At 38.1% G+C, this 27,044-nt stretch overlaps 1 protein-coding gene across 4 annotated transcripts; it reads right to left on the bottom strand.

Moving 5' to 3' along the window:
* Positions 1 to 1,032: 1,032 nt before the first annotated feature.
* grb14 (growth factor receptor-bound protein 14) lies at positions 1,033 to 27,044 on the bottom strand. Of its 4 annotated transcripts, none has more exons than XM_044365068.1 (14): positions 26,349 to 27,039; positions 24,859 to 24,988; positions 10,080 to 10,236; positions 8,367 to 8,488; positions 8,184 to 8,258; positions 7,899 to 8,036; positions 6,534 to 6,644; positions 6,294 to 6,389; positions 5,914 to 5,976; positions 4,023 to 4,139; positions 2,661 to 2,730; positions 2,482 to 2,569; positions 1,763 to 1,856; positions 1,033 to 1,378 (listed from the first exon to the last, which is right to left on the bottom strand). In XM_044365068.1, exons 1-14 carry the CDS (start codon positions 26,534 to 26,536, stop codon positions 1,232 to 1,234), a joined length of 1,596 nt encoding a protein of 531 aa, XP_044221003.1. In that variant the 5' UTR covers positions 26,537 to 27,039; the 3' UTR covers positions 1,033 to 1,231. The 4 variants fall into 4 exon arrangements, with proteins under 4 accessions (XP_044221003.1, XP_044221007.1, XP_044221004.1 ...); XM_044365069.1 differs by having other exon boundaries at positions 1,286 to 1,421; positions 26,349 to 27,044; XM_044365070.1 differs by having other exon boundaries at positions 1,286 to 1,415; positions 26,349 to 27,043.

Genomic DNA, 27,044 nt, shown 5'->3' with positions numbered 1-27,044 from the left:
CCACAGCTGTGGAAAAAACATCAAAATACAACCAACCCAGGTGTTGCAAACTGTATACCTGAATCTCAGTAAAATATAAAACCCAAATTTCAATTTACATTTAATTCAGATGTGATCAAAATCAGTCATACAGTATTTCTGATTTTTCATCTTAATTGCTTATATCTGAAATTGATATATTTTACTGCCCTTGCTCTAGAGCGAGCTCACAACTAATTTCATGTAATACAAATATTTCATTTAATCACATACATTTAAAATTAATGTACAGTGCAGGCTAGTGAGGTTGTGTGCCGTTTCTCCCCACCTGTACATTACCTCTTTTTTTCTCCCTACAGCAGTCTCAGTCCAGCTTACAAGGCATTGCAACATGACACTTCCTGAGAGGTTGTTTTATCTCTCAACTAGAAAACAACAATCATTTTCTTAAAAAAATACCTGAATACTTAGAGATACAATGACAATGAAAAGTAAGATAGCTTAGTCTTATTCCATTTTAACAGGACAGAGGTGTTGTGTCCTATAATTCCCAGCATAATATGGTTGCAATACATACATATACATACAGAACATGTTGTATATAAATTGTAGTAGAAATTCTTTTTTTAAGATAATTTTTGGGCAGTTTGGCCTTTAATGGATAATTGATAGTGAATAGGCAGACAGAAAACAAGAGGAGAAAGAGATGAGTATGACATACAGCAATATTGTGGTTATGTGGTATGTACTGTAACCATTCAGCTACTGGGGTGCCACCAGTACACATTCTATTCTATTGAGTGAAAACTCAAATACCAGCTGCTGTATGTTACTTGCCAAGAAAAGAAAAAAAAATTTCATAGGTGTCAAAATGTTGTTAGAATCACAAGCTGTTTAGAGTACACATTCAGCTTTACAATATACAGTACAACAAGAGAATGGATTTACTGCCACATATGGGAACATTACAAGGCTGAAGAATAATATCCACAGACAAAATAGCACATTATGTTCAGCACTCGAGTCACTTATTATACAGTATGTTGTCATTTCAGCTTTTGCTAAAAAAAAAAAAAAAAAAAAGGACAGAACAGCCACCACATTATAAATGCGGATGTGTGGATGATTCAGCTAGCATGGCCGTTCACTTTTGCTGAGTATCTTTTTTTCTTCAAGGCACAAGAACACTGGGAGTGCTTGTCCAGAAACACCCTGGAGTTAAGGTGCGTGTGGGCCATCGAAGGTCTCTTGTTCACAGGGTGATCCGGGCACAGTAGTGTTTGAGTTTGCAGGGCAGCACCCCACGGTTTAGCTGGTAAAACTCCACCAACTGGATCAAGTCACTGAACCGCGTGTGACCGTCATCCGGACTGTAGAATAACTCCCCTTCATCATCCACCTACAGTGTAGTATGCACACATACACATGCAATCATCCTCACACAAAGGAATCACACACAAGAAATAGGTGACTTATTCAACATGAGGCTCATATTTTGAGGTACTTGTATAAAATGTATGGCAAAACAACACATTGGAGCTGTATGTCAAAATGGGGCTAGGTTAAGGGCAACTGAACTTGCTTGAAGATGTTCCACCTCTCATACAGTACAGTGACAGATTGGCAGAGAGTCCCAGTCAGTCAGAACTGAAGAAGCCTTTTGGATCAGAAGCGAAACGTCTTACAGAATCTAAAGCAAGTTCAGTTGCCCTTGACTTAGCCTTTCTGGATGTCTCATGACCTGGGTGACAGAGAATCTTCACAGACAGTGGATTGTACTCACGGGTAAGATTTGAAAGTGTTTGATCTTCTGCATGTGGCACATTGACAGTACGAACGTGTTAGGGTTGCTTTGGCTGTCTCTCAGAAGAAATACTCTGAAAGCAAAAAGGAAAACTTGTCACTGTTATTCTAAGCCCCCACTTCTGACCCATCTTAAAATATACAGTAGATAACAATCTAAACACATCATGCAACATTTACTAGTATTTAAAGAGCGACATAGAACAAACTGTCTCTTATAGTCCTGTCTAAAATGGACAACTAGAATATGTAGCCTTAGCTCCCCAGAGACTTGCTTCTGTTGACAGTGTGTGTGAACATGTAAAGATACGTTCAGGTGCTGTGATAATGCAATAAATAATGCTAATTAAATAATACAGTTGTAATTCCGTTTCTCATGTCTTCTGAACAGTCACTCTCTCCTAATGATTATATTTTGTAACTAACAACCATCTATTGCACTACTGTACAGTCTACTTGTTAAATACACATGATTTCTCTTGTGCAAGGAATTCCAATGTGACTGACATTCATTTTATTAAACAGGAAAGGAACCTTTTATCTACTACCATACTTGTCCTTTATAAAAGTGGTTACTGAAAAAAACCCTTCACTGTTCATGATCATGTACCAAATCCAGTTGTCAACTTAGTACCAACAAGCCAACAATTTCTTAAATGGCACAATGTAAACTAAAAAAAAAAAAATGTAGCTGTTTACCCATCAACAAGACCGTGCTGAGTGATTAGACGCTGAGCCTCATCCCGAGACAGTTTGCCGTGGAACCAGGGCTGAGCCAAGTGAAGAGCTGAAACATGAAGAGAGACAATAGGCTACAAATGTTCTTTCTGTTGTGTACATACAGCAAATTGGAATAATATATTTAGTGTCTCACAAACCTATGCTTGACACTGAGCTTTGTGATGTGGAGGGGCTCCCATGTCCGCTCAGACGGTGGCAGCTTTTCCTCTGAAAAGGGGAGAAATGAGTTCCAGCAACGATACCAGCTGAAGTAATGTTAAAGGGGACCTATTATGCTTGTGAGCAAAAAGCACCGGCCTCAGACTGCTCTGAATGCTCGGTTTCCAACACTTTTTATACTTTCAGGCAAAGCTGACGTTGGCTTGTGATGGATTTCTTTTTATGGTCATCAGCTCCATGCACAGTGCACAAGTTCACTGCTCTAGTACACTAATATTATGGCGTTTTCCCATTGTTCTGAGGGTAGTCATGTCGAGCCATGACTCGAGTCAAGCTGGCACACTGTGAGTGTTTTTCCATTACACAGCAGTGTAAAGTAAAATAAATAGCATACCTGTTGGAGGTGTGTAGGTTGTCTGCAGCTCTTCATCAGCATCATCATAAATATGGCTGTTTCTGCTTGTACTATTCCTCCCTGCATTATTTCTAACTGATCTGCTGAACAAAGAGCTCCAAATATCTCCATATTTTGTTGTGTCAGCTGTTTTTTAGCGTCGCTAACAAAGCTCTGCTAATTAGGTGAGGAAAACGTTCAATTTCCTGTAAATTCTTCACAATAAAAGGTCTCCTGTTATTTAGTCATTTAAAAGCTTCTAATATAAAGTGACAAAAGCAGGAAATGTTGGGTTTTCATCAGCAGTAACTTAACACAGCTCTGATACATGCTGCCCCCTCAGCAGGCTTACAGAGAGCTGGCCAATCAGAACAGAGTGGGCTCATGCAGCTGAACTGTGGGGCTACATAAAGGGCCAGTATAAGATAAATAAGGAGTTTTTTGAACTGTGAATTATGCAAAGCTACTCTAGTGGAGTCCCAGAATAAAAATATTGAGCTGGAAATGAGCATAATAGGTCCCCTTCAATACAAAGTTCATTTATCCTGTTTCTCTCACCTTGTTATTCTAAAAAGGTAATATTTTGCTTACAACTGTTAACTTAATGAAGCTTTATTTTGTTGTGTTAACCCAATGTATAGTTGACTATACTGTGTTTTGTGCAATGATATTACATAAATTCTTAACTCTTGTTACAATGGACATTAATACACATGACAAGGTTGTAAATTGTAAGAATACATGATTACATTTGAAAAATATTTGCCTAATTTACTTCAAGGTCGCCAAAGTGTCACAATACATGTTTACACTGGGTGAAACAACAGGAATATTGCTATTGTTAAATAAAACATTATTGGTTCTGAACCTATTTTTTTCCTTTTTAACAGTGTTGGGAATTTTCTCTGTTATTTCCCAGTTTTTTTGAGCGAAACCTCTGACTTACCCTCCATGACAGGCCTTCCTCTACAGCCACAGACAGTGCCTCAGATGGGTTTTCGATCACCCGGCTCTTTTGCCCAGAGAAATCCATGGCTACTAGTGAGTTCTCTGAAATGCTTCTCTGAAATGGCACAATTTTAATACATTGAAATGTTATTTTTGTATTGACTGTATGGATTTATGTTTGTTTAAATTATTCCTTGATTTTTGCTTCATCTTTTCATAAAACTTCATTACATTTATAATGATAGAACAACCAAAATATGTATTTGACTCTACAAAATACCAAAAGGTTTTTCCTTTTTAGTTAAATTCCCTTTGTACACTGTTGAAAGAAAGTAGACTGACTTAAGCTGTCTTGTGGTATTGTATTGCCATCTAGTGTCTGAGTAATGTGACTCCATTTTCATCATTTCTAGATGATTCCAGACAGAATACTCCCATGAAAAGGGATTAGAGTGGCTTTGAAAAGAATGACACATGGGCACATTTCAGTGCTTTAAGCTGCCATGTAGTGAGTGACTCTAAATAACTGCACACACAAGAAAATTCTTCTTATCAGGATTACCAAGAGACTTTTAAATCACCACATTTGTTCCTCTACCACCTACTAAGCTTACAATTGCAAGTGGATGAAACAAAGTAAGCAGTGTTTACTTTAAGGATAGAGACATTCCTGTCCCACTTATCCACTCTGCACCAATTAAATGTGTTACTTAACCTTGTATTTGAATTCAGGTTTTATTTACTTTTCAGTACGATCACATGGAGCAGTATCATCAAGATAGTATGTTCAGCTAAAACAGTCAAGTAGACCGCAGAAGACTCAGCAGCCTAACCCTGCATTTGCACATTCGTGTGCTCTCCTATCTTTCTGGCTAATCCTTTTGGCAAGGCTGTTGGTCACATATGACCCTCTGACAGCAGAGAAGAGGTGATGAGTTGTTAAATCTGAGAGCAGCTGATCATTGTATTTTTAGAAAGCAGAGTGTTCATGAACATGTCCAAAACCCATAAATAGATTGTGTTCACTGCCACAAAAATACTCCCAGTAAAGCCTGAAGCTATTCTGGGGCAGTAAACTTACATTAACACACTGAAGGTGCCTCATTTGTCCTATGCAATTATATTACTACACTGTGTGAGCTTCAGCATATTTTAAAGACATAAAAAAATTGTCTTTAAAGCTGTATTAATTGATTTTTTTGCTCACTTGCAGCAGCTGAACAAGCTGAAAACACAACATTGATTATCACCTTATAAAGGTGTAATGGTGAACATGTTAGCAAACAGTTGCTTATTTACACATCCAGCAGATACAGAACAACATTATCAATAATTTGGAAGTGTGTTTCTGGCCCCCCAAGCCCAATAATCATTCTCTTTAAGCTCTGTTATGTTGTTCACCAAAACATCTGGCCCTTTAGCTTTGTAGATGATCCACTATTCAGTCAGTTTAATTATATATCAAGATAAGCCCCTTGAGATTTACATTCTCTTTTTTATGGAGGGTCTCAAATGTTCACCTGTTAGTGGCTAACTTTGTTTGCTATTTATTGCTGGGAACATATGGTACAGTGAGTTTATCACACAGTAGTGCTTGAAAACAGCTGCCTGCTGCGACTAAAACAAGGGTGACGCGGGTGGATTTTTTGGGCTGGAAAACCAAAACAATGAGCTATGCTAAAAGAGGCTAAAAGGCTCCATACAGCTGAGGGCTGTGAACTGCAAAGTTGTGTGGTATTGTGGGTGTCACTATGTTATGTTAAAGTAATTTGATCCCATTTTAATCTAAAAATATTGACAAGTGCAGCTTAAAAAAAGACATTTTAAAGTCTTGATGAAACCATTTAAGTTTCAAGAGAATCACAAGATATATAAGAGCTTCGACTTACCATTGGTGAAGCTTTTTGTTTCTGGTGTGGCTGAATGAAGTTCTGGTACAGTTGCATCCCATACTGAAACACAGAAAAATAACCAGATTTTGAATTGTAATCCCTAATATTTAATACAGAGTAGATACCAATAAATTACAGTCTGTTGTGTGGTACTGTACATTATTTATAGACTAGCAGCGGAATGACTAATGCTCTAAACTGTATCCAGCAGATATCCAGACAATGAACACATGCTGCTTCTATCAAGAGTGGGAGCACTAATCCAGCATCACTCAATAGTTTCCCTTGACCTCCTCACAAAGCTAAATCTGATTCTAGCACTGACTCAGCATTCCTCCTCTTAGACATCACCCGGAGTTAGTGATCAGCAAGCCAACCTTTAACAAGCGCATGGCCGTGATCCAGCATGTCCTGGTCTGCTCATCATCGGCACAAAGCAGCTTCAAGTCCCGGGCAGAACTACACTTCGTGGACTGGAGAAAGATGTTAGGAGGAGACAAAAGAGTGCAACATGCCGAGAATCAATACTCTGCTTTTGCTCCTTTTATATAGTTTTGGCATTTCTCTGTTTTATGGCAACAATCCTTGTTACAGTTCTTGAAAGAAAGCAATAGTACCTTGACACAGAAGCCAAAATCTGTAGGTGCTCCATGTAGTTTTTTGGCTGCAAAAACTGTGTAGACATTGCTGTCACTAAAGTCGGCAATGAACTGGAGATGCCTTGGTTCCTGTAAAACAAAGAGAGGTCATAATAAAACAAAAGTACAGTATAGATATGAACTTTCAGGCAACATCAAATGAAGGAGTTGGGTTTTAACTATTCATCTCTACATGCCTGCAAATTCAGTTTCAAATTCATGTGAGGGATGGAGACACATGCAAGTCCTGCATATTTATGTTTCAGCATCTGTCTTGCTCCTTCAATTATGTCGTCATAAATGTGAAGAACACAAAAAGAACAAAATAATGCCCAGGACAGTCATTTACTTTTAGAAATGAACATGACATGCTTTTATAGGAAAACTAAAACCTAAAAAAAAAAGTGGATTAATACCACCAGTATTTGAATTAAACCATGATCTGATCTGAATCAGATCTGCTGGGTAGAATAAACAAAAAGTTCATTCGAGACAGAGATGGAGCCTATTACACTTAAACAATACCTATTTATTCATAAATAACGCTTATCAGCCCTTCTGGGTGTGGTAAACATATAAATGTGATGAAAGTGATAAGGATACATTTAGACAAATTGATAAGGGTTATATTGAGACAGTATCAACAGTCACTGTGCCAAAGATAAATTTCCAGAGAAAAAGAAGCACAAAGACTACCATTGTTCGGCTTTCATGTGACAGCTTCGGTCCCACTTCCTTATTTAAAGTAATGCCACAGCTGTTGGTGTCTGTGCTGACTGACTAGATATGTGTCTGACCAAGAACACATATGAATGGTAAACCAACTAGAGTAAAAGTGGGCACCAAACCAAATCCTGGCTGTACTCGACAACAAAAGGTCTTCTGTTGTAGGAAATGAAAGCAGTTGAGAAGTGGTTGTGTTGGCATGGCTGACGCCTAAGTATAAGCTTCACTTGTCAGCAGCATTCAGAGTACTGTTTCTGCATGGCTGCCATGCCAGCTGACCTTAGGAAAATCAAGCTCAACCTGTTCCACTGCCCTCTCGCAACATCAGAGAGATTTATACAGTGCAGAGGATGGACAGGTGATCCCATAGTGTACAAATAGAGGACTAGGATGCATCTTCATGGATTAGTTCAAGAATTTTTATTTTCCAATTGGCACTTAAGTTTTTAGTACTTTTATAGTTAGAGATGTTTACAATGACTATTTGCACTTGAAGTAAGGGAAAAAAACATGGCAAGACCAATATAATGCAATAACAGAATGCAAAAAAAAAATACATACAGTATGCAGTTTTCTGTTTTTTATATTGCTTTTGATTCTCCTAAAATGTATACTGACCTTGGAAGTTCCTTTATTGGAGAAATAAAGCCCTGACCTCCGCAAGACAAAATAGAACTTCTTCCATGACTTCCTGCTTTGCTCTTTGGCATGGAGGTGTCCATGGATCTCTGGACAAGTGCTGGAGTTGAGAAAGGTCTGTGTTGGGTAGAGAAATATTTGTCCATAGATGGGTGTGTACAGTAGATATCAAGTTAACACTCCAACACTGTGACAGAGGCTGAGAACCTCACAACTGCCACTCAAGAACAAAGAGAGTGCACTGTAAACATAAGAACTTGATACCTGTATAAGCTGAGAGTGATCCACCATGCCGTTGGTTTCACTGGATATGGAGACCATGTGATCAGGGAAAAAGTCCTGCCATTTTGAAAGCAACATCAGTTATTACCGCACTCTATACTGTAAAACTTATACACAGTGAAATAAATACAGGTGGGATGGTTAAAACGGATTTCACAGACTCACCAGGGGTTTCCTGAAGAACTCATATTTAGCATAATTCTTCCTAAAATACAGCCGGCTGTCCGTGTCCATCCCCCAACCTGACAGCACCTCCATAACGGACTCATGGTCTTCAATGGTTCTCTCTAGTGACAGCAGGAGGGAACAAAATGAATGAAAATTCAACCTTGGCTTTTCACAGCTCTACAGGGAAAAGATAGAGAGCAAAAAGAATCTGCTGGAACGCCACACCAAAGTTACAGAAATTACAATACATTAATCTCTGCAAAAGATTTTCAGGTGAAGTGTTACATTGCTTTACTTCAAGCAAGGCAGGCAGATTGATTATTAACCTTATTTGATTATTAACCTTATATCAATGTGTAACCTCTGAATGACAGCATGGCTCTCAAGTCAAGCAGTATAATGTAAACATTAATTATTTCCTAGAACTTAAAATGATTGTTGAATTAATAGAAAACTTTTTTTTTTGTTCAGACAGCCGTGTCAAGCAGTGTTGAACAATAAAATATGAACTACCACCAATAACAGAACAAAGAAGTCACCAGATAACAAGCAACTAAGTCATGATTGAATGACTGACATTGACACAGAGTTCCTGCCTTGTTAAGGAATTATGATCTGATCTGAGGATTGTGCCAAAAAAAGCAGCCCACGGCCAAAATACTATGAAAATATCCACAATCTCTGTTTTTTCTGAATTAAGAAAAAGAGCCTTGAGTTTTGAGACATTCTAAACTAATTCAGTGGATTCTTAATGAGTTATGTTGGCTCAGGGGAACTTTTTATGTTTATTTGAAAACATAAAACAACAAATATCAAGATATACGCTTTTCACTAGACAGCAACGATATGTAGCTTTGATTTTAAAAAATAAAACACTGACTGTAACAGACCAGATGGATGAATTATGTAATGTGTACAATAGTGTGAAAATTCTGCTGAGAAATCTTTTTTTTGCAATCACATTTTCACATTGACTTACCCATATGTGCCTGTAATGTCCCTTTAATTTAAAAATATTACTGTCACTGTATATGTTAATATACAGTGCTAACATCCATGTTTACAACTGTTATTTCATTGCTGTTTCTGTAATAAAATGGAAGCCCCTCAGTTAAGATTGGAGGATGCTTTCAAAGTCATATATTAGTCAGGTAATGCTGTTGAGAGAATCAGACCACACATCAACCTCTTGCATTCAACAACAACAGCCATGCACACAATTCTTTACACCATGTGATAATAAATTGGCTTTGGATTCAACAGCACACAGAGGACAGAACTCCTACCACCACTCCTCCCGTCAAACCAAGCAAACCTCGCCCGTTGGACTAACATTACCATCACATGATTAATACCAGCACTTACTGTAAATATGTCAAAATCAAGGAGGTATTTGTTTGATGCACAAATTTAGGCCAACAATCTTTAACGTTAACTGAACTGTTCAGGTTAAGCCACAATTTGATTTTTAGATTGGAGTCAAACCATTAAAGAAAACTTACTAACTAAAGAACTAAAGGTTCATTGAAAGATTATTGCTAACACTGATTGAGACAACAAAATAATTACCTTTTGATTAAATACAACATAATTTTGAGATTTGATTAGGATATTGATTATGTTGTTATTGAGGTTTTTACATTCTCATCTCAATGCAACTGCTAGAATTTGCACAAAAAGATGCCAATTTTGCATGAAACAAAAGCTTACCTATTCCCAGATGGGAGAGGTGCTCAAAAAGAGTCCAGCTGTGGTCATCAATGTAGTGGTTCTTCAAGACAAACAGCTGGCATATGTCTCGGGCAGTGATGTCACTGGGAACCTCCACTGCTCTGCTGGTGTTATCTTCATTATAAACTTTGATTACCTGCAACAGAAGCATCGAATTAACAACCGTTCAACCATTCAGCAGGATTGGATACTTTTTTTTACCTTAAAGCAGTACTTGAAAGCAGAGTGCTGTTTTTGGTTTGAAGAAGAGCAATGAGCAGTAGTTAAGTGTGGAAAAGTATCTGACAAATTAATCAGTTTAAACCACATACTGTAAGGCAGTAGTTGCAGAAGTGGATTGCAACTAAATATTCAGAGAATCGAAGTTGATGAAAGCCCTACAAAGTAGAGAACAATGTACACATCATGTTCCAGGATGTAAAGACTTGAGCTTCTGAAGGAAACAGTGCAGTAATCTTGCAACACCACATTGAGACATCAAATACTTAAATTAATCCATCTGAAAGTAGAACTTACCCCCCTGTTTGGAGCCACGCAGAGTTCTGAGTTTGGGCAAGGTCTGTAACCTATATATGGCTGACTACACAGCATTGCAAAAAAGGGCTTTTGTGAAAAACATAAAAACACGTATCAGACAGCACAGCGAGTGTCAGCTGGGAAGCAGAGAGTCTCCCTCTCTTTCTCTCTCTTGCTCTGTGCTGCAGTGGCGCTGAAAGGAGGTAATTAGACAAAACTGCCTCTTAACACACAGCTTTCCTGATTCCACACATATCTGTGTCACTGGGGCTCGATACCAAATCACCTGCAAAGTTTCTCCACCACTGAAAGTCAAGAAGCCGGAGATCAATCTGCTCATTCACTAGGGGGTGGAGAGTGAGAGAGGCACACAAGGCTCCAACCCCCTCTCTATTCACATTCACACACCCACAGCAAGCAGAGCTACCAGCATAATGCCCTGTAAGAGCCCAGAGAGCAATTACAAAGGTGCTAGTTAAATGTAATGCTAGTTGGGTCAACTAAGTCTAAAGTTGACAGAGGCGGGTGCAGAGATAGGGGGGGGGCAGGGAGAGGGGCACAGTAAAGACCAAATAGCTGTCTCTTTTCTCTCAGTGAGTTCTATTTGTAGTTTAAAGCCAGGCAGGACGAGCCTGACTTCTTTTGTGGACAGAAAGGAGGTCAGAGCTCTCCAACAGAGCTGGGGTTTGTGCCCTCAAGGAGCCATCAGCAAATGGGAGCCTCCAGCAATGACATCACCTCTCAGTATAAACCGCTTAGTGTTTAATCAGTTCCTTAAAAGACAAATATCTTTGTTTGTAGTTGCCTAACAAAGATGAAGACCTGTATTAAACAGATTACTCAAGCAGCTACTGTTAGGTGTTGAACACACTGCATTATAACACTGCATGCTCATTGCACCAAATGAGTGACATTTGATTTCAACATAAACAGAGAACTTGATACAACAGTGCAAAAATAATTTTCTTTTAAAAAAAACAAACCGACATGTTTTAAAAAAAAAGCTGTGTATATGATATGTATTCACTGCACTGCTGGTGATAACTGCATCAAGTCTGGATTCCAGTTGAGTTGCTGTAAAGAAGTGGCTTCCTATGAATTGGTCAAATCAAATCATTTGGGCATCACATTCCACCAGGAACAGGGTAGCACAAGGAAAATTTTTATGTTTGCATTACTTTGCACAAACAAACTGAAGATATTAGAGTTAGTTTTGTGCATTTTTTAGTTGGGATGAAGACAGACAATCAATTCCCCTTTGTAGATGAAATTGTTTTTTTATTCAGATCATAGCCTTAAAAGTGCACTACTTCCAACAGCCTGACTGTCTTATTAGAAAAAGAGTCAAGAAGACTATGAAATGTTAAACAGATGATTTTATGTTATAAATTTCGTTACTACATATGATGTTCTGTAAAGAAGGAACTACTGTGTTCCATGGTTGAGATGGCAGACAATGTGCATACAGATGTTTGATGAAGTGCTTCACCAGTCGCAGAATCATGACAGAGTGACAAAGTTGTGTTTGTGCAAATTTAGAAAAATAATTAAGAGAGATGGAGAAAGGGAGAGTCGTGACGGAGTGAGTGAAGAGCATTAGAGGTGTCCTGATGTGACACAATATCTATGCCATATTTTGGGAAGTGCTTTATCACCAAGATACCACTGTTGGAGAGGGTGGACTATCGTCAGAGCTACAAAAGCAGACCAGTGTCCCCTGTATGTAAGTGCTGTCTCCATGGTTACTGTGATAGTATTATTTTTTAATTCATTTACATAATTATCCCCAATTATTTGATGTCAAATAGTGGGTGTTTGGCCCAAGGCATCAAAATTGTGGTCGCATGGTTTGCGACCAAAAGCTATTTAGAAGTAAGGCACAGCACCAAGGAAAATGAATTCTATTTTGCAGGTTGTTTTAGATTCACTAATTAACTTAGCTGATCTCTGAGTCATGCAGAAATGCACCAGATGTTGTTTCCAAACATAATATCCAAATAAAATTACATGCAAGACGTCCAAGATTTTCCATTTGATGTAATAGCGCAGTCATGTAAAATGCAACTTTATGTTTAAATTATATGTAGATTCTGTAAAATCTTCTGCAAAATGTCAGCATCTTGTTGACCTCTATCACTCAAGTTACATTTCAGGGAGACACCACATAAGAAACTTTAAAAGCAGCAAACTTTCACTTATCAACTGAGAAATATACAGTAAATACTGTTGATAATGTCAACAGATGGCTCTAATAATCATTATTGCAGGAAATCAAAATGAACTACTTACGAATTACTGTATCATTATGCATCATTTTCACTGCAGATTAATTGACAGCACTGAGTGGATATTACTGTTAATCATTGTTGAAGTGTTTCTAATGAATGACCATGCAAGGTAACATGCTGTGTAAACTGATGATGTCGTTATCTGTGAACACAGAGCTGCATTCATCAGCAAGTCGCCCTGATCCAAATGTACACATGCTTTCACCTGAAAAGCATTCATGTCTGCCCACCTCATGTCAGTCAAGTATACCTTTTATGTTGTACTGTGCAAAAATAAATGAATGTTACCTGGAAACTTACTTTTCTATTCCATTACTGTCCCTCACTTAAAAGAGCAAAATAGCAAATTGGCTTCAGCTGTTCAACTAAAAATATGAGTTGTTTTGGAACTGCAAAAAGTCTTGTGCAACAAAATGAGATGCTTCTCTTGAAAAATGTGGCCACTACATCATCAGAGTAGATGGTACAATTAAGTTAACCTCACTGGAGAATATTGGACAACAGTTTTCTCAAAAGTGCATCTTTACACGCTGTAGATGCACAAGGGAATGTGAGTGCAGTTTGATGTTGTTCTACCAGAATGAATGGGATTAATCTACACAAACCTGCAGGCTTGTGACCTGCTGAGGGGTGATGTTCAACAGATGTACAAGTGTATTCTGACTCTGCAGGTACACTAGGCCTACGCCACCTACTGATATTTGTTATTTAACATGAAACATAAACAAATAAGATAAGAACCTCTTAAATTTGTTAACACCATGACCACTGAGAATTCTTCATTCTGACTGGCTGGAAGGTGTGGATTAACTTTTAGTAATCTGACAGCATAACCAGATACCTACAGTATGATGTGGGTGTTTGTTTACTGCTCTAAATTATAGCACTAGTATTAATTTCTAAGTAAGGAAAGCAACATGGAGGCTTAGCTAAAGAGCTTGGAGCTTGTGTTATTAGTGTCACCAAAATCAACAACAAAAAAATAGAGAGTTGACTTCTAAGTGAGAACCACTCGTTTCAAATGTGTTTGATATTTGCATGAATCTGAATGTTCATATCACAGAGGCCTTTTCAAGTAAAGTTAGCTGCAGTGAAGCTGGTAGCCTGTGGGTCTGAGGGACAGATGCAGGGGAGACGAGAGGACATGTGACCAAAACCACACAAAAAATAACAAGATTAGAGAGAGAGAGAGAGAGAGAGAGGAGAGACAGCAGTAGAAAGCCAACATGTTTGTGTGTGTGTCTGTGACAGAGGGAGGGGAGAGAGGCGGCCTTGTGTGTGTATGTGAGCGAGAGAGAGAGAGAGAGAGAGAGCTCCGTTGGAAATAAACTGTTAATAATATTGTGGAGCAAGATGCAACACTATTGGCTGAATTTCATTTAGCTGCTTCAGTTTCAGGGTCCTGATTTGCTGAGACACTTGAGTAGAGCAGAGCCATCGTTAATGTTATTAGTAACACTTGTGTTTTTCCAACTATAACAAGTCAAAATGTCCACTGTAAAAAAGGCTTATTCTAAAGGTTCAGGAACTATATTTTAATGCCGTTTAAAACAGAAAAGTGAGATCAAAATTAGTTGTATGGGTAAATTAACTAATTATATTCTAATTTGATTGCATATGGCTGCTTCATCCATTACAGCCATGTAAAACTTGTCGGGTATTATCTCTTACATATTACAGAATTGAAACCAAGATATACTGTATACTGACTGAGTGACATTTTATTGTTGGAAAATAAACTTGTCAGTGCCCTCTGATGGACAAACTATGAAATGTTTCTAATTTATCGTAATCTTATCTTGGGCATTTTGTGTTACATCAGCCAGCAGATATACTGATACTGATATGTGATAAGCTGTATTGGCCAATAATATCTGAACACCAACTGCAAGCCACATTCAACACTGAGCTGTATCACAGAGATGACATCCACAGAACATAATGTGCTGTGTTACGAAGGCCTTTCAATGAAAAGCCAAAAAAACCCGTCAGGACAAGGCAGAGTAAATCCAGACATTGAGCATGCACTAAATATAGTCTTGTTGAGCACAGACTCTATTAGACCTTATCTCAAGGACAGGACGGTGTGAGCCATTTTGCCAATTAGACTACTCTGGTTTAACCTTGAACTGCACTCCCACAGCTGCAGCTCTATCACTGAGTGATGGTAAAGAAGGAGGTGGCCTCCAGCTTTGTCTATCTCAGAAACTGTTGAGAAACGTCCTCCAAGCTCCTCATGCTATTTACACCTTAACAGTTGCACTTCTTAACTGCATTATTGGTGGGTTACAGCTGTTGGCTCCCAAACATTAACCATGTTACTAGTGCTCTGAGTGCAGAAACAGAACTGGACCACTTCAAAATACAAAGTACTTTCCATAAAACCATTTGCTTTACAAGCATTCAGTGTGCACCAAGGAGGAGATGAATTACAATGGCAGACAAATGTTATCAAGCTATGCTGATAAGCATGCTGGGAAGCTGGTTGCTACTTTAGACAGTAAAAAATATTACTGAGCTGATAGGGGGTCACTAGTTCAAACATGTAAAAATTATTGGCCTATTATTTATTCTTTTTTGTTGGTTTTGGATTTGCACAACATGTTTCACTAAGAAAGGAGATAGAAAAGATACTTGATGAATATAAAAATTTTGTAAGTTATTAGAACATTGTAGCTTTGCACATGTACCCCTTTAAAAAAACTTATGCCTCTCATTCTACCTTTACATGGTTCACAAGAAAGCACCATTTGCCACACAGGTCTACACTTCATTGTAAATTTCAACTTTCTGTGTGGTTTACATTCAAGGTTGCCCCTTTCAGTAACAGGTGATTTCATTGTTAGTGTGATATACAAGTTAACAACACCATGTCAAAGTAAACAGTGAGAACAAGTCATAAAAAGATAGAAATAATGGAGCAGTTATCACTCAGAAATAACAGAACCAACTCTCCAGACAGGTGTGTCCAACCAATAAAGAGCAAATTCATGCTGCACAAATAATACATTAAAACTGTCCGCTCCTACTCCGACTCAATATGTGGGATTGCTTTGTTCAGCATTGTTTTATATTAAAAGTTAACTGCACATTTATCATTTCGGTATATTAACAGCACAATAAATTTCCAGCCACAGTAGTTTCTGAGTTTAATACACTATCTTCCCAATGACATATTGCATCTTCGTCAAAGAATAATTCCAAGAATGTGCTTCATGCTCAAGTAAAATGTCTAAAGAACCCAAAATTTAAAATGATCTTGAAGAGGAACAAAAAGGAGCACTTTGCTAATACAGAGGAAAAAGAGAAAGTACAGAGGAGATCCATGTGAGAGTCCTACCCGCTTTTGCAGACAAAGTGGTGTGATGGCAGGCAACGTAACTCTTCTTGCATGGAAATTCATTCTTCTGCCTTAGATGCGCAATTAACTATGTGAAAAATATCCGTACATAGTAACTGCAGATAAGGATAATCTACAAATTATAGCTCAAATGATGAAGACGCTTCATATTTAATTATTTACATAGACTTTTTTTCTGTATGATAACTACTGTATATTGGAAACTATAGAAAACCTGTTACAGTGAGATCATTCACAATGAAAGTGTGAGAAAATGAATCATGTTGCCTCCCCACAACACAAACTCCTCCTTTGTCCTTGGGAAAGTAAAAGCTCTCCTTTTAGAAAGGCAGCTCCACTAAAGAACTTTGTTTTTAAAAAAGATTCTCTCATGGTGAACAGACTTGAAATATACAAGGTCAGCGAAAGCAAAACACTTGGAATAAATTCTGCCCAGTGATAAAAATAAAAACTTGCAGCAAAGTAGCTGAGGATTTTCCAGCAAGTACATGTATCAGATTGTTTTTGCTGACTTTGTAACCAGACACATGTAGCTATTTTTAGTCTCTGACATGTAATATTGATATATTTCATCAATCAAACATTCATACTGTATGCATATTTTCAACATGCTGTACATTATGCCCAAAGACTGACTCCTCACAAGGCTCATGTTGTGAACTCACGCCTGGTTCAAGTGATAGAGAAGACAGATTATATCAGTAAAGATTGAGAAGAGATGACAAAAACGGTACAAGTAAAGGAGGGAAGCAAATATAAGACATATTGTGAACTAAACCCTGAACTGACTTTCCAACCAGTACTCAAATTTGCCTGATTTGAGTCAAATTTGGGCATAACTCAAATTTCACAATTTTACAAATCACTGTTTATATGTAAAAAGAAGTTATGTTGCATACTTGCCTTAAAAATGTTGGAATGTTACCATGCTGTTGGGTGATTTTGTTATTGTGCTGACAGATTCTTGTGTATGTATGAGAGAAAGACAGAGGGAGAGATCCAAAATAGTGCTTACCCCCGCTGCCACAATCACAACCGACATCTGTTTAACTGTATCATTAGACAAAGAGGCCTTGTGACAGAGAGGCCATTGTGAATATGAATGTGCCACCTTCACAGGATGAGCCAATTTTCAAGCCTCAGTCTTGATCATAAAAGTACTTATGATTAGAGACAAATGTCAAATAAAACCAAGTTTTAGAAGTGTGCAGATATACTGTATTGTAGGTAAAATATACTTTTAAATTTGTCTGTTTTGACATATTACAATACATATAAATTTCATCTATAACTATGCTAATAACCATTTCACAAATGACAGAACGAGTGAGCAAGATATGTATGAACATATGCAAAAAATACAAAATGCTGTGGAGGGAACAAGCCCGTTTCATAAGGCTAGAATAAAACTATTAATTTATGTAGAGGAGAGAAGCTGTTGCAGATCATAATGAGCCTGAAATGTCTGATAAGGACCACACAAACTCATCTGGCTCTGCTACAGTAATACTGTATATCTGGTTAATTTTAAAGACAATGTGTACATATTTAGTTATCTACAGTAGATTACAGACAGTATATGACTTAACAGGTATAGTCATATATAATATATATATATATATATATATATATATATATATATATATACACACACACACACACACATATATATACACACACATCCACACACACACACACACATATATATATATATATATATATATATATATATATATATATATATATATATATATATAGAGAGAGAGAGAGAGAGAGAGAGAGAGAGAGAGAGAGAGAGAGAGAGAGAGAGAGAGAGAGAGAGAGAGAGAGAGAGAGAGAGAGAGAGAGAGAGAGAGAGACAGAGAGAGAGAGAAGTTTCTCATATTATTGCTAAACTTGTGTGTAACAAAAACATAGCTTTAAGTAAAAGCCTAAAGTAAAATCTGGTACCGTGTATTTTAAAATATGCATGGGCCTCTATTTGCTTTATCCTCTCTTCTTATAGACAAATACAGTACGTGTCATATTTAACCTCAGAGCGCTGAACATGGAAGTTTGGCACCAATCACTGTCCTCCCTTTCAACTCATGAGAGCACACAAGACAAGAAGACCCTCCCACAGCAGGCTTCATGTTTATCTAGAAACACGGCACACTGACTTGTGAGAGCCCAGACAAGCAGACGCTGCTAGTTATCACACAGCTAAAATGAATTGGAATTAATGGAGTCAGAATGATAACAAAGTCTCCATAACTCCCATAACAAAGCCAGCTCCAGACACATTGTCCTTGACCAGGGTTGATTCAATCAAGACCCCTTTGCAGGCTCTGTCAAAGTATCAAGACAGCAACCAGAGGTGTAGTGATGCGTATATGCAGGTATAAAGAGTATACCCACCTCTGGGCAGGGGGATTTACACTATTCCCACCTAAAAATATCACTACCCATCTTGCAGAGTGAGGATGCAGTCAGTCATGTTACAAACTTATCTATAAGAGACTTGTTTTCCTCTGACTTTTGTACCTTAAAAATGAAGACTGTCCTCCCAAGAAAAACCACACAATAGATCGTAATGTCAGTTGCCCAAAAATGTCATATAGTTACATTTGAGTGACAGATGCCATCTAGTGGACGTAGTAATGATCCGAAACAGTGGTGCATTTGAGTTGAGGTCATATATGTTGACAAATTTCCCAATTCGGAGGAGGTGCAGCTATAATCCAACAGCTGTCCTGGCCACAGAAGATGGCTGTTCATTTCCAACCGCAACAGTTTTTTAGAAACGCAACTACAATTGTCCCCTAACCTTAACCCTATGGTTATTATTGTAGCCATGATGACGAAGGTCTCCTAACGTTAAGGAAGTAGTAACTTTAAACCACACCACATGTTTCTCTAACCTTAACAAAATGATCATTTTAACCCAAACCATGATCTTTCCCTAAAACTGCCTAAACCAAATCATACCTTAACTATAGTGTTGTCACAGCATAGAACATCATTATTTACAGTCTTGGAAAGCACAGACAAATGATGTTGTCCTGCTGATTACTGCCAACAGGGGCGCTAGATTACAAAATTGGCGTGCATGGTCACATATGCGTATTTGGTTGTTTACTTTGGAGGACTTGTAAAAATGGCACCTAACCTGGGAGAGGCTACATCTTAGGGATAAACCTACACAGGGATTAAAGTATTAGGATTAAATTAAACAGAAAAACACAGAGTATACTGTAGATAAAATACAAAAACACCACTAGCTGTCATGCACACGCACAAAAAACAGTAAGCGAATAGACCGAAGCACATGATTTAACTAAAAAAAAGTCTAGCAATGATGAAACTGACAAAAATCACACATAAAATCCAAATTTTGGAAGGATGATGCCTGCGTGGAGCTGAGTAAGGGATGAGTAAACAGTAACAGCTCAAGAAATGTCTTTTTCATTCACACAACCAAATGTTTGACTGACCAAATCCAAGTCACTCCTCAATGTACTTAAATGTGCATTCACACAGTATTTAGCATGCTCATGATAAGATCAGAAAATTGTGAACACAGCCTTGACAATGTGTGTCTGTGTTTTAATATCATACTAGTCTCGTACTTTAATCCCTGGTGGTTGCTGTTTACACAAGACCCGCATCTGCAGCTGTCATTCCACACATCACAGTTAAACCATACAATTATACCAGGTCTTGTATACTTTCTAAAGATAGCTGTACTTGAGGTTCAGTTAAAATTGTCACAGCAATGTTTACACTGAGCACTCAACAAGAATGCAGAAGAATTGGGGTTACTTTTATTGGATTTACCAATCTCAGAACCCATCGGCTATCTGTCTGATGACGATTTAGCCTCTGGGGGCAATGGCCAATATTTTGGGGCTTCTGGTGTATCCAGCAGATATCCGGATAACAGATATCCAGGCCAAGACTTCCTCTTCTGTGCGCTGGTGGTTGTTTACAGTCCAATTAGCAACTTGAGACGGTCAAGACGACATTTCGGTTAATCTCTATAAACAGATATATGCATATGAAGGCAGATAAATATATTTAAAAATCTCATAAAAAACTAAATCATTGTCAGTTGATGGGTTCCAAGATTGCATTTCGGCTGATGTGTTCTGCTTCTTTTGCTCTCCACATGGACTGTTTACCTGCATGCAACCAAAGCCCGCTCAAACATGATTGGTCAATATTACTCTACAAACGACTACAAACAGACTTCAAATAGAAACCAGAACACTTCTGGTACCAAACTTTGGTCCCATTGCCTACAGATTCTGCATTCATATGCAGATGTCTTATTTATATGGATTTACTACTTTAACTTGGTCTCTTCATTTAGCAAAAAAATGCGAAAGAACAGAACTTATCATTACCTTCCAATATCTTCTATATGATTTTTGTAATTCTTTAATAATTCTACAGTAACTGTATAGTTATCTTATAGTTCTTATGGAAACCACTGTCCACTTTTTTCTTTCAAAGCCAATTATTGTCAGACCCGCATCAAAACCTGTTTAAGAGCAAGGTAGATGATGAATGCTGAGCTGTCCAGAGAAGAACAAGAAACATGATTTTATCCCACATTACTGTTGGGACATAGAGGGAAATAAGGGGCTGCACGTGCATCTAACACCAGACGACTGCCTATATATAACACACACACACACTCTGTTAGGCACAAGGAATGATAGCTATGTGCAGAGTTTATAGAGCAAGACTCCTCTGATTCTGACTCCTCCGATTCTCCCATTGAACTATTGCATTATTGAGGCTCTAAAATCACTGAAGGTGTGTTGTGCAAAATCAATGATGTGATAAATGATCTAACAACACCAACCCCCTGTAGATTCAATGATTCACTAAACACAAGGGGAAGTCTGTAAAATTCAAATGATACATAATGTATGGCATCATCAGAACAGCTCTGTCTGGTCAGTTTATATACTGCAATAGGCAGCGTAGTTGAATGAAGAGAACATGAATAAATGTTTTATATTTGTTAAGTGTGACCCAGAGGACCGTGTAACATGTGCTCTAGAGGAGAGGCTGAACATGGACATGGTGCATCTGAAATAACATCTCTAGAGGGGCAGGCATTTCCTCTGAGTCATATGGCTGAACTGAACACTCAACACCGTCTGGACACAGACTGTGTGCTTATAGTTTTTGGTAAGGGTCCAAGCATGACTGCCCACTATATTCCTGGAGAGTGGAATCTGTGCCAGCTACTCCCCAAAAATGCTTTATTCTACCATTGCATTATGAAGATATGTGCTTGTGTGTTGGTGTTACTATTGTTTTGGCAGTACGTTTTCCATATGTTGTCTGTTAGGTGACCAAACTAGTTTAGATTAATAAAGTTATGCATCTAATCTTTCACTTAATACCAAGTTACACTGCCTGCATTAACAGCATAAACATGGCAATTTGTTTGTGTAATGACAACCTGATAGCATGACAGGTTTCTCTGTCCTACAAACAAGCATCATCATGTCATGATGGAACGTGTGTGTGTTAGATCTGCAGTGACATAGTGCTGTAGCTGAGCAATCAACTTTAGAAGCTAAGCCCTTGGCATTACCAGTGGGCACTTCTCCTGAGGTCAATTTCAAAAGTGCAGGATGATTTTATTTCACAAAGTAAGCTCTGTCACAGTTGCATGTCTGAAACAGCTGAGGTTGTACAGGGCACATACTAATGTATTCCCTATGCCAACAGATCTGTCTTTACAAGCATAGTTGCCCTAACTTAATGCATATATAACAAGTAAAGTTGATGTAAAGTTGACCTGACAAAACACTGGCCACAATGCATTTAAGAATGGATTTTTTTGGAAGCTGTTGTGAGGACAACAAATCCTGGGTTCTCACTGACATAATGTGGCAGTCATGACTTGGTGGTTTTGTTATGGAAATGGACCATGACACTCCATACACAAGGCTAACAGGGGGTTCAGATAAACCAGTTTTGCACTAGTGACAGCTTTAAATCCTTTGTAAAACAAAGCAATGTCAAGCAAAGGGCTCGCCACAATTCAGCCAAGCCATTCAAATCAACTGCAGTAAAACAAAAACATGGTCAGCTAGACACTGAGATACCACAGCGACAGACGCAACTGCCATTTTCCTAGCCTGCTCATTTTATAATCTAAGCCTGTCCCTTGTAGAAGATTATTATGTTCACATAATTGTAACTGATGAGAAAATTACTACCCAAAAAGAAGCTCAATAGACAATTTTCCTTTTAAAAAAAAAAAAAGATGGAAGGGTGGGTGAGGGGATGAGTGCTGCACAGTTGGAGCAATGATGTCACTGGTTTCTTGAGTGCTACTGAAAGGAGGTCATAACCCTGTGACATTAGGATTGTGACACAAAAACAGCTGTTCAGTCTGACATAGTCTTCCCAATACCGCTGCTAAAAAGGCTGAGAGGCTGTCAAGCCCATGAGGTGCAGGCACAAGCCTCATCAGTGAGATACATAAGGATCACTTTAAGATTTGCTAACAAGGAAGCCACATTGTTGCAGAGTTAAGGTCAACTGGGTGTCATTTTGCTCCTTCACTGAGAAACTTGAGGATTATTCTCGCACTTATCAAAGAAAATGCCAAATCCGTGCAAATCCCTGACCTGACTTCACAATAGAGTGGTGAGAGCAAAAGAGAACTGGCAATCATTCTGTAATTTTCTGAAGAATCCTGAGTTGAGTGAGGAGGGAATAGAGTAGAAGGGCTCATTTTAGACTTTGCATATCAAGTGGAGACACTCCAGTGTGAGACAACCAAGCAATATTACTGCAATACATGTAGAGGAACAAATACCAATTTGATTTCTCTCCTATGATAATTAAATTATATACCTTATTGTTCAGTACAATGGAAGTCTCATAAAAAAGTAGAAAACACAACTTTCTGGACGTATATTTTGTGTTCTCATTCTCAGCTTGAAAGCAACACATGAGCAAAGAGAGGTCTAATACTGCTGATAGTCCTTGGTAGCTGCTGAGCTCTGTAATTTCAAGCTTTCCTATGAGTCATTGCTTTGAGCTGCCCCCTGCTGCTACACATGCACACAAAAATACACACATTTATACACATGGACACACCGCAAAGATACTGAAAAACCTGAAATCAACTTCAGCATACAGTATAGGGATCCGCATCCAGGAAATATTTAGTGGTTGACAAACCAGACTAATTTAACAGCCCTGGAAAATGTATAGACAAAAATCCATTTTGAAACCCATGCACTTTTGAAGCAGACCCATAATTGTTAGGCTCTCAACATAATGAATGTGCTCTCTTTTTAGAATGTGGCAGTGAGTTCTGTATAAATGTACAAATCAACTACAGATCACACAAAGGGTCAAATCAAAGAAATAATTTTTTCTGTGCATAATACTACAGTTTCCTCTGACTTGCATTTATTGGTTAAAAAAGAGAAGGAAATAAAGTAAGCAATCTTTGATCACGAGTCATCTGTGTATCACCTGCATTTTGTTTGTGCATTAAAGTTTTTGTTTTTGTTTTTGATCTATCGTCCTAAATCAGGAGATCTTAGCAAACATTTCAGGGGTATAAGCTGTGATACTTATTTTCATTTTTTTTTCTAAGTTTGCTATTTTTATTTATTTTCCCTTCTTTCTCTCCAGATGTTTATTTGTGGTATCACTATTGACTGTAATGGGACTGAGTGTTTCTTTATATACATAGATACTATGAGAATTTATGTCACATGCTTCTCTCTTGTGGCCATGTTTTTAAAAAAAAAAAAAAAAAAAAATCTTTCTACACTGATTATTACACTGAAGGGACAAGTAATAATAGCTGGGTAAATGCCCTAATAGTAGTAAATCAATCTTCTTATAAGTTAGGAAAAAATACAATATATTAAAGACTATAATTTGTGTGTTCTGTCACAAGTAATTGGTGATAAAAGTAAAAAAAAAAAGTAATATATAAAAATAAATCCTCATACACAAAACTGGAGTGTAAACCTTTCCAGCACTAGCAGGTATATCCACACATTGGGTACATTTCAAATCACACACCCTGTACTAAAACAAACGTACAAGAGTGGCTGTTGGGCAGTGAGCCAGGTATTTCTAAGGTAAACCATAGTTATAATCAAATTTCAAATGCAACATCTACACATGATATCAGTCATCACATACAAAACACATTTTTATATTGTTTGGTTGTTATTGTATGCAGGTATAAACCTAGGATCTCAAAGGCAATAACATTGTGTGTGTGGATTGTCAGAGTGTGCTGACACAGCATTTTTATCACTTCACTGAAACTAATTTCCATACTCGCACAACTGGTTAGACCATTCATATGCCCTGAAGTTTCAAACAAATCACGAGCCAAACATCATGTAACTATGCATTTATTTAAATTTAAATATATCCTGCAGTTGTTTTTCTGGCGCTTGTTCCAATTAAAGTTAGCATGACGATGCTGCCTGGGGTAGCATATGGAAAAGGTTACAACGGAGGCCTTTTTTTTTTTTTTTTTTTTTTTTTAAATAATATACCTCTTTGTGTCACAAACATCCTCGAGTGGTGGAAATGGAACACTCACCTGAGTTGCACTACTTTTGGTCCATGGTAATAAACATTCAGAGACGAGGGGGGAGAGAGTTGAGGGGATAAGTTCAGGAAAGGGGTTTGGAACAGGTGAAGAGAATGACTCCTCCCCCTCTTTATTGCTCCTGAAGGACAAAAAAAAAGAAAGAAAAAAACAGACACTGCATGAAATGTTTATTAATACCAACCACTAAGAAAAAGAGATAAGAGTTAGACTCTTACACTTTCAAAACCACCAGTAACCATAAGTTAAATGCTATAAGAGAATCGGGGAAATGTGTGCACATCTAGAATATCTCCATTAGATGTAATGTAAGATGAAGCCATTAAATGTTTACATGGTGTCTTGGAGTTATTACTCACTGTATACGGCAGAGTCAGTGAAGTGTTTGGTCAAAATCAAGCTTTTAAAAAGATCAATACAAACAAATGGAGCACTTGTCTCCCTATTAGCCTGTTAAAGTCAATCGGATTGGGAATATAAATGATGAAGGTGATTAAACAAATCAACATGACCTGAAAGAAACACAATGCTGTCTCTACATGAACCCCTCCTGCTGTCAACTAACAGACGATACCCTCACTCAACAGGCTTTTGATAAGATGGCAGATAATGCACATGTGAGCAGCCCCTCATTTCACCTCTATAAAATACTGTAGTGGCTAACAGACAGAGTCAGCGCTTGAACTGTTGAAGGATGCAGCATTTGTTTCCGCAAATGTTTGGCAAGCAAGCAGTAGCCAGGATGGATGTTTTGTACTTTACTTTAAAAACTCATTCTACTTTTTTTGTTAGTATACAGTAAGTGCAGAACAGGTGTGGTTCACAGGGACAGTTTCAAAATGCACTGCGAAGTAGGCAGAGATAAAAGACCTATGCACCCTAGAGAAGTTGCCATTGGAAAACAAACATTTTGGTTGGTCACCTTTTATCTCATGTTTGGAAAATGCCAAATGCCAGAAAGAATACATGTTTTGTTATAAAAAAAACAAAAAAAAACGGTTTAACAGGCTGTTGGCAATGACATAATTTTGTCTCACTGTATATGATTAAAGCGCTGTTTTTACATTTTGGTGTTTTGTTTTTTTTACATCATATTCCAGTATCATCATAAGCTAAGACTTAGATTTCAGCACACGTGCAGATGAGAGGGCCTCAGTTCTCTGACTAACGCTTTCTTCACTGCTTTGTAAACACAGCAGTTACTGAGTTACTAATTATCTCCCACAAACTAACAGGTGACAGCTGCCTATGGGTCGAGCAAATTGTGCTCACAGGTACAAAGTCTAGACAACAGCTCTCAAATAGACTTCTGTGTCTCGCTACTGCAAACGGTGTACTATTCTTTTGCAGCGCAGCTCACATTGTAAAGTGTAGAGTATAAAACACTACTTTCAGTTTTAGTCCAATTGAATTTGAATGAATTGAGTCCTCTAAACAGAACGGTGTGACTGAATGCAAGTGTAACAGAAAAAATGTCATACCTGTTCCCCTTGCAGAGCGTAGTCCTGGTCTTCTGGGCATTTGGTGTTAGTAAAGGAGCTCGCAAAGGGATGAGAGCTGGGTTGGAGAAGCCACTCACATTACCCTTGCCACTCTGAAAAATCTCTGCTTTCTCTCCAAGGCTTCCAGAAGTGTGTATTTCGTCCAGTGCGTTATTCATATCACTCATGTGGGCCGGCTAAATCCAAGGCATCATCTGGAGTAGAGAGAAGAGGCGAGCTGTTGGACTGGAGTGTGTGCAGTCCACAGTTAGAGCAAGCTGGCTGGCGGGGCTCCTCTGCTCACAGCTCAGCAGAGCACACACATACTGTACACACACAAGTCTCTCTGGCTCATCTGCTGCCCGCGAGGCTGGCTCAGTGGGGCAAAACGATCCCTCCTACCCAAACATGATCCACCACAATAAAGATATTTTTAACGCAATGACTCCCAAAACAGTCATCCTTGCTCTGACACAGTAGCGTATTAATAATAAACAAATTAGTTCAGCCGCCTTTTAGCAAGTCTTTTCTTAGTGTTGTTGCTTTAATTTTCCTTCTTTTGTTTTTGTTTTTTTATATAGTTCCCTGTGCAACCTAAAAGTCAGGAAATGAGCACGCTAAAGACACAAAAAAAGGGTGTCTTTAACTCAGTAATGAATCTGGAAGGGCTGCCTGCACTATAAAACCAAATGTTCT

Source organism: Thunnus albacares, chromosome 11 (genome assembly GCF_914725855.1).
Source record: "Thunnus albacares chromosome 11, fThuAlb1.1, whole genome shotgun sequence".
Taxonomy (NCBI): domain Eukaryota; kingdom Metazoa; phylum Chordata; class Actinopteri; order Scombriformes; family Scombridae; genus Thunnus; species Thunnus albacares.
The sequence above is the reverse complement of the archived record's forward strand: the minus strand, read 5'-3'. Positions and strand labels throughout refer to the sequence as shown.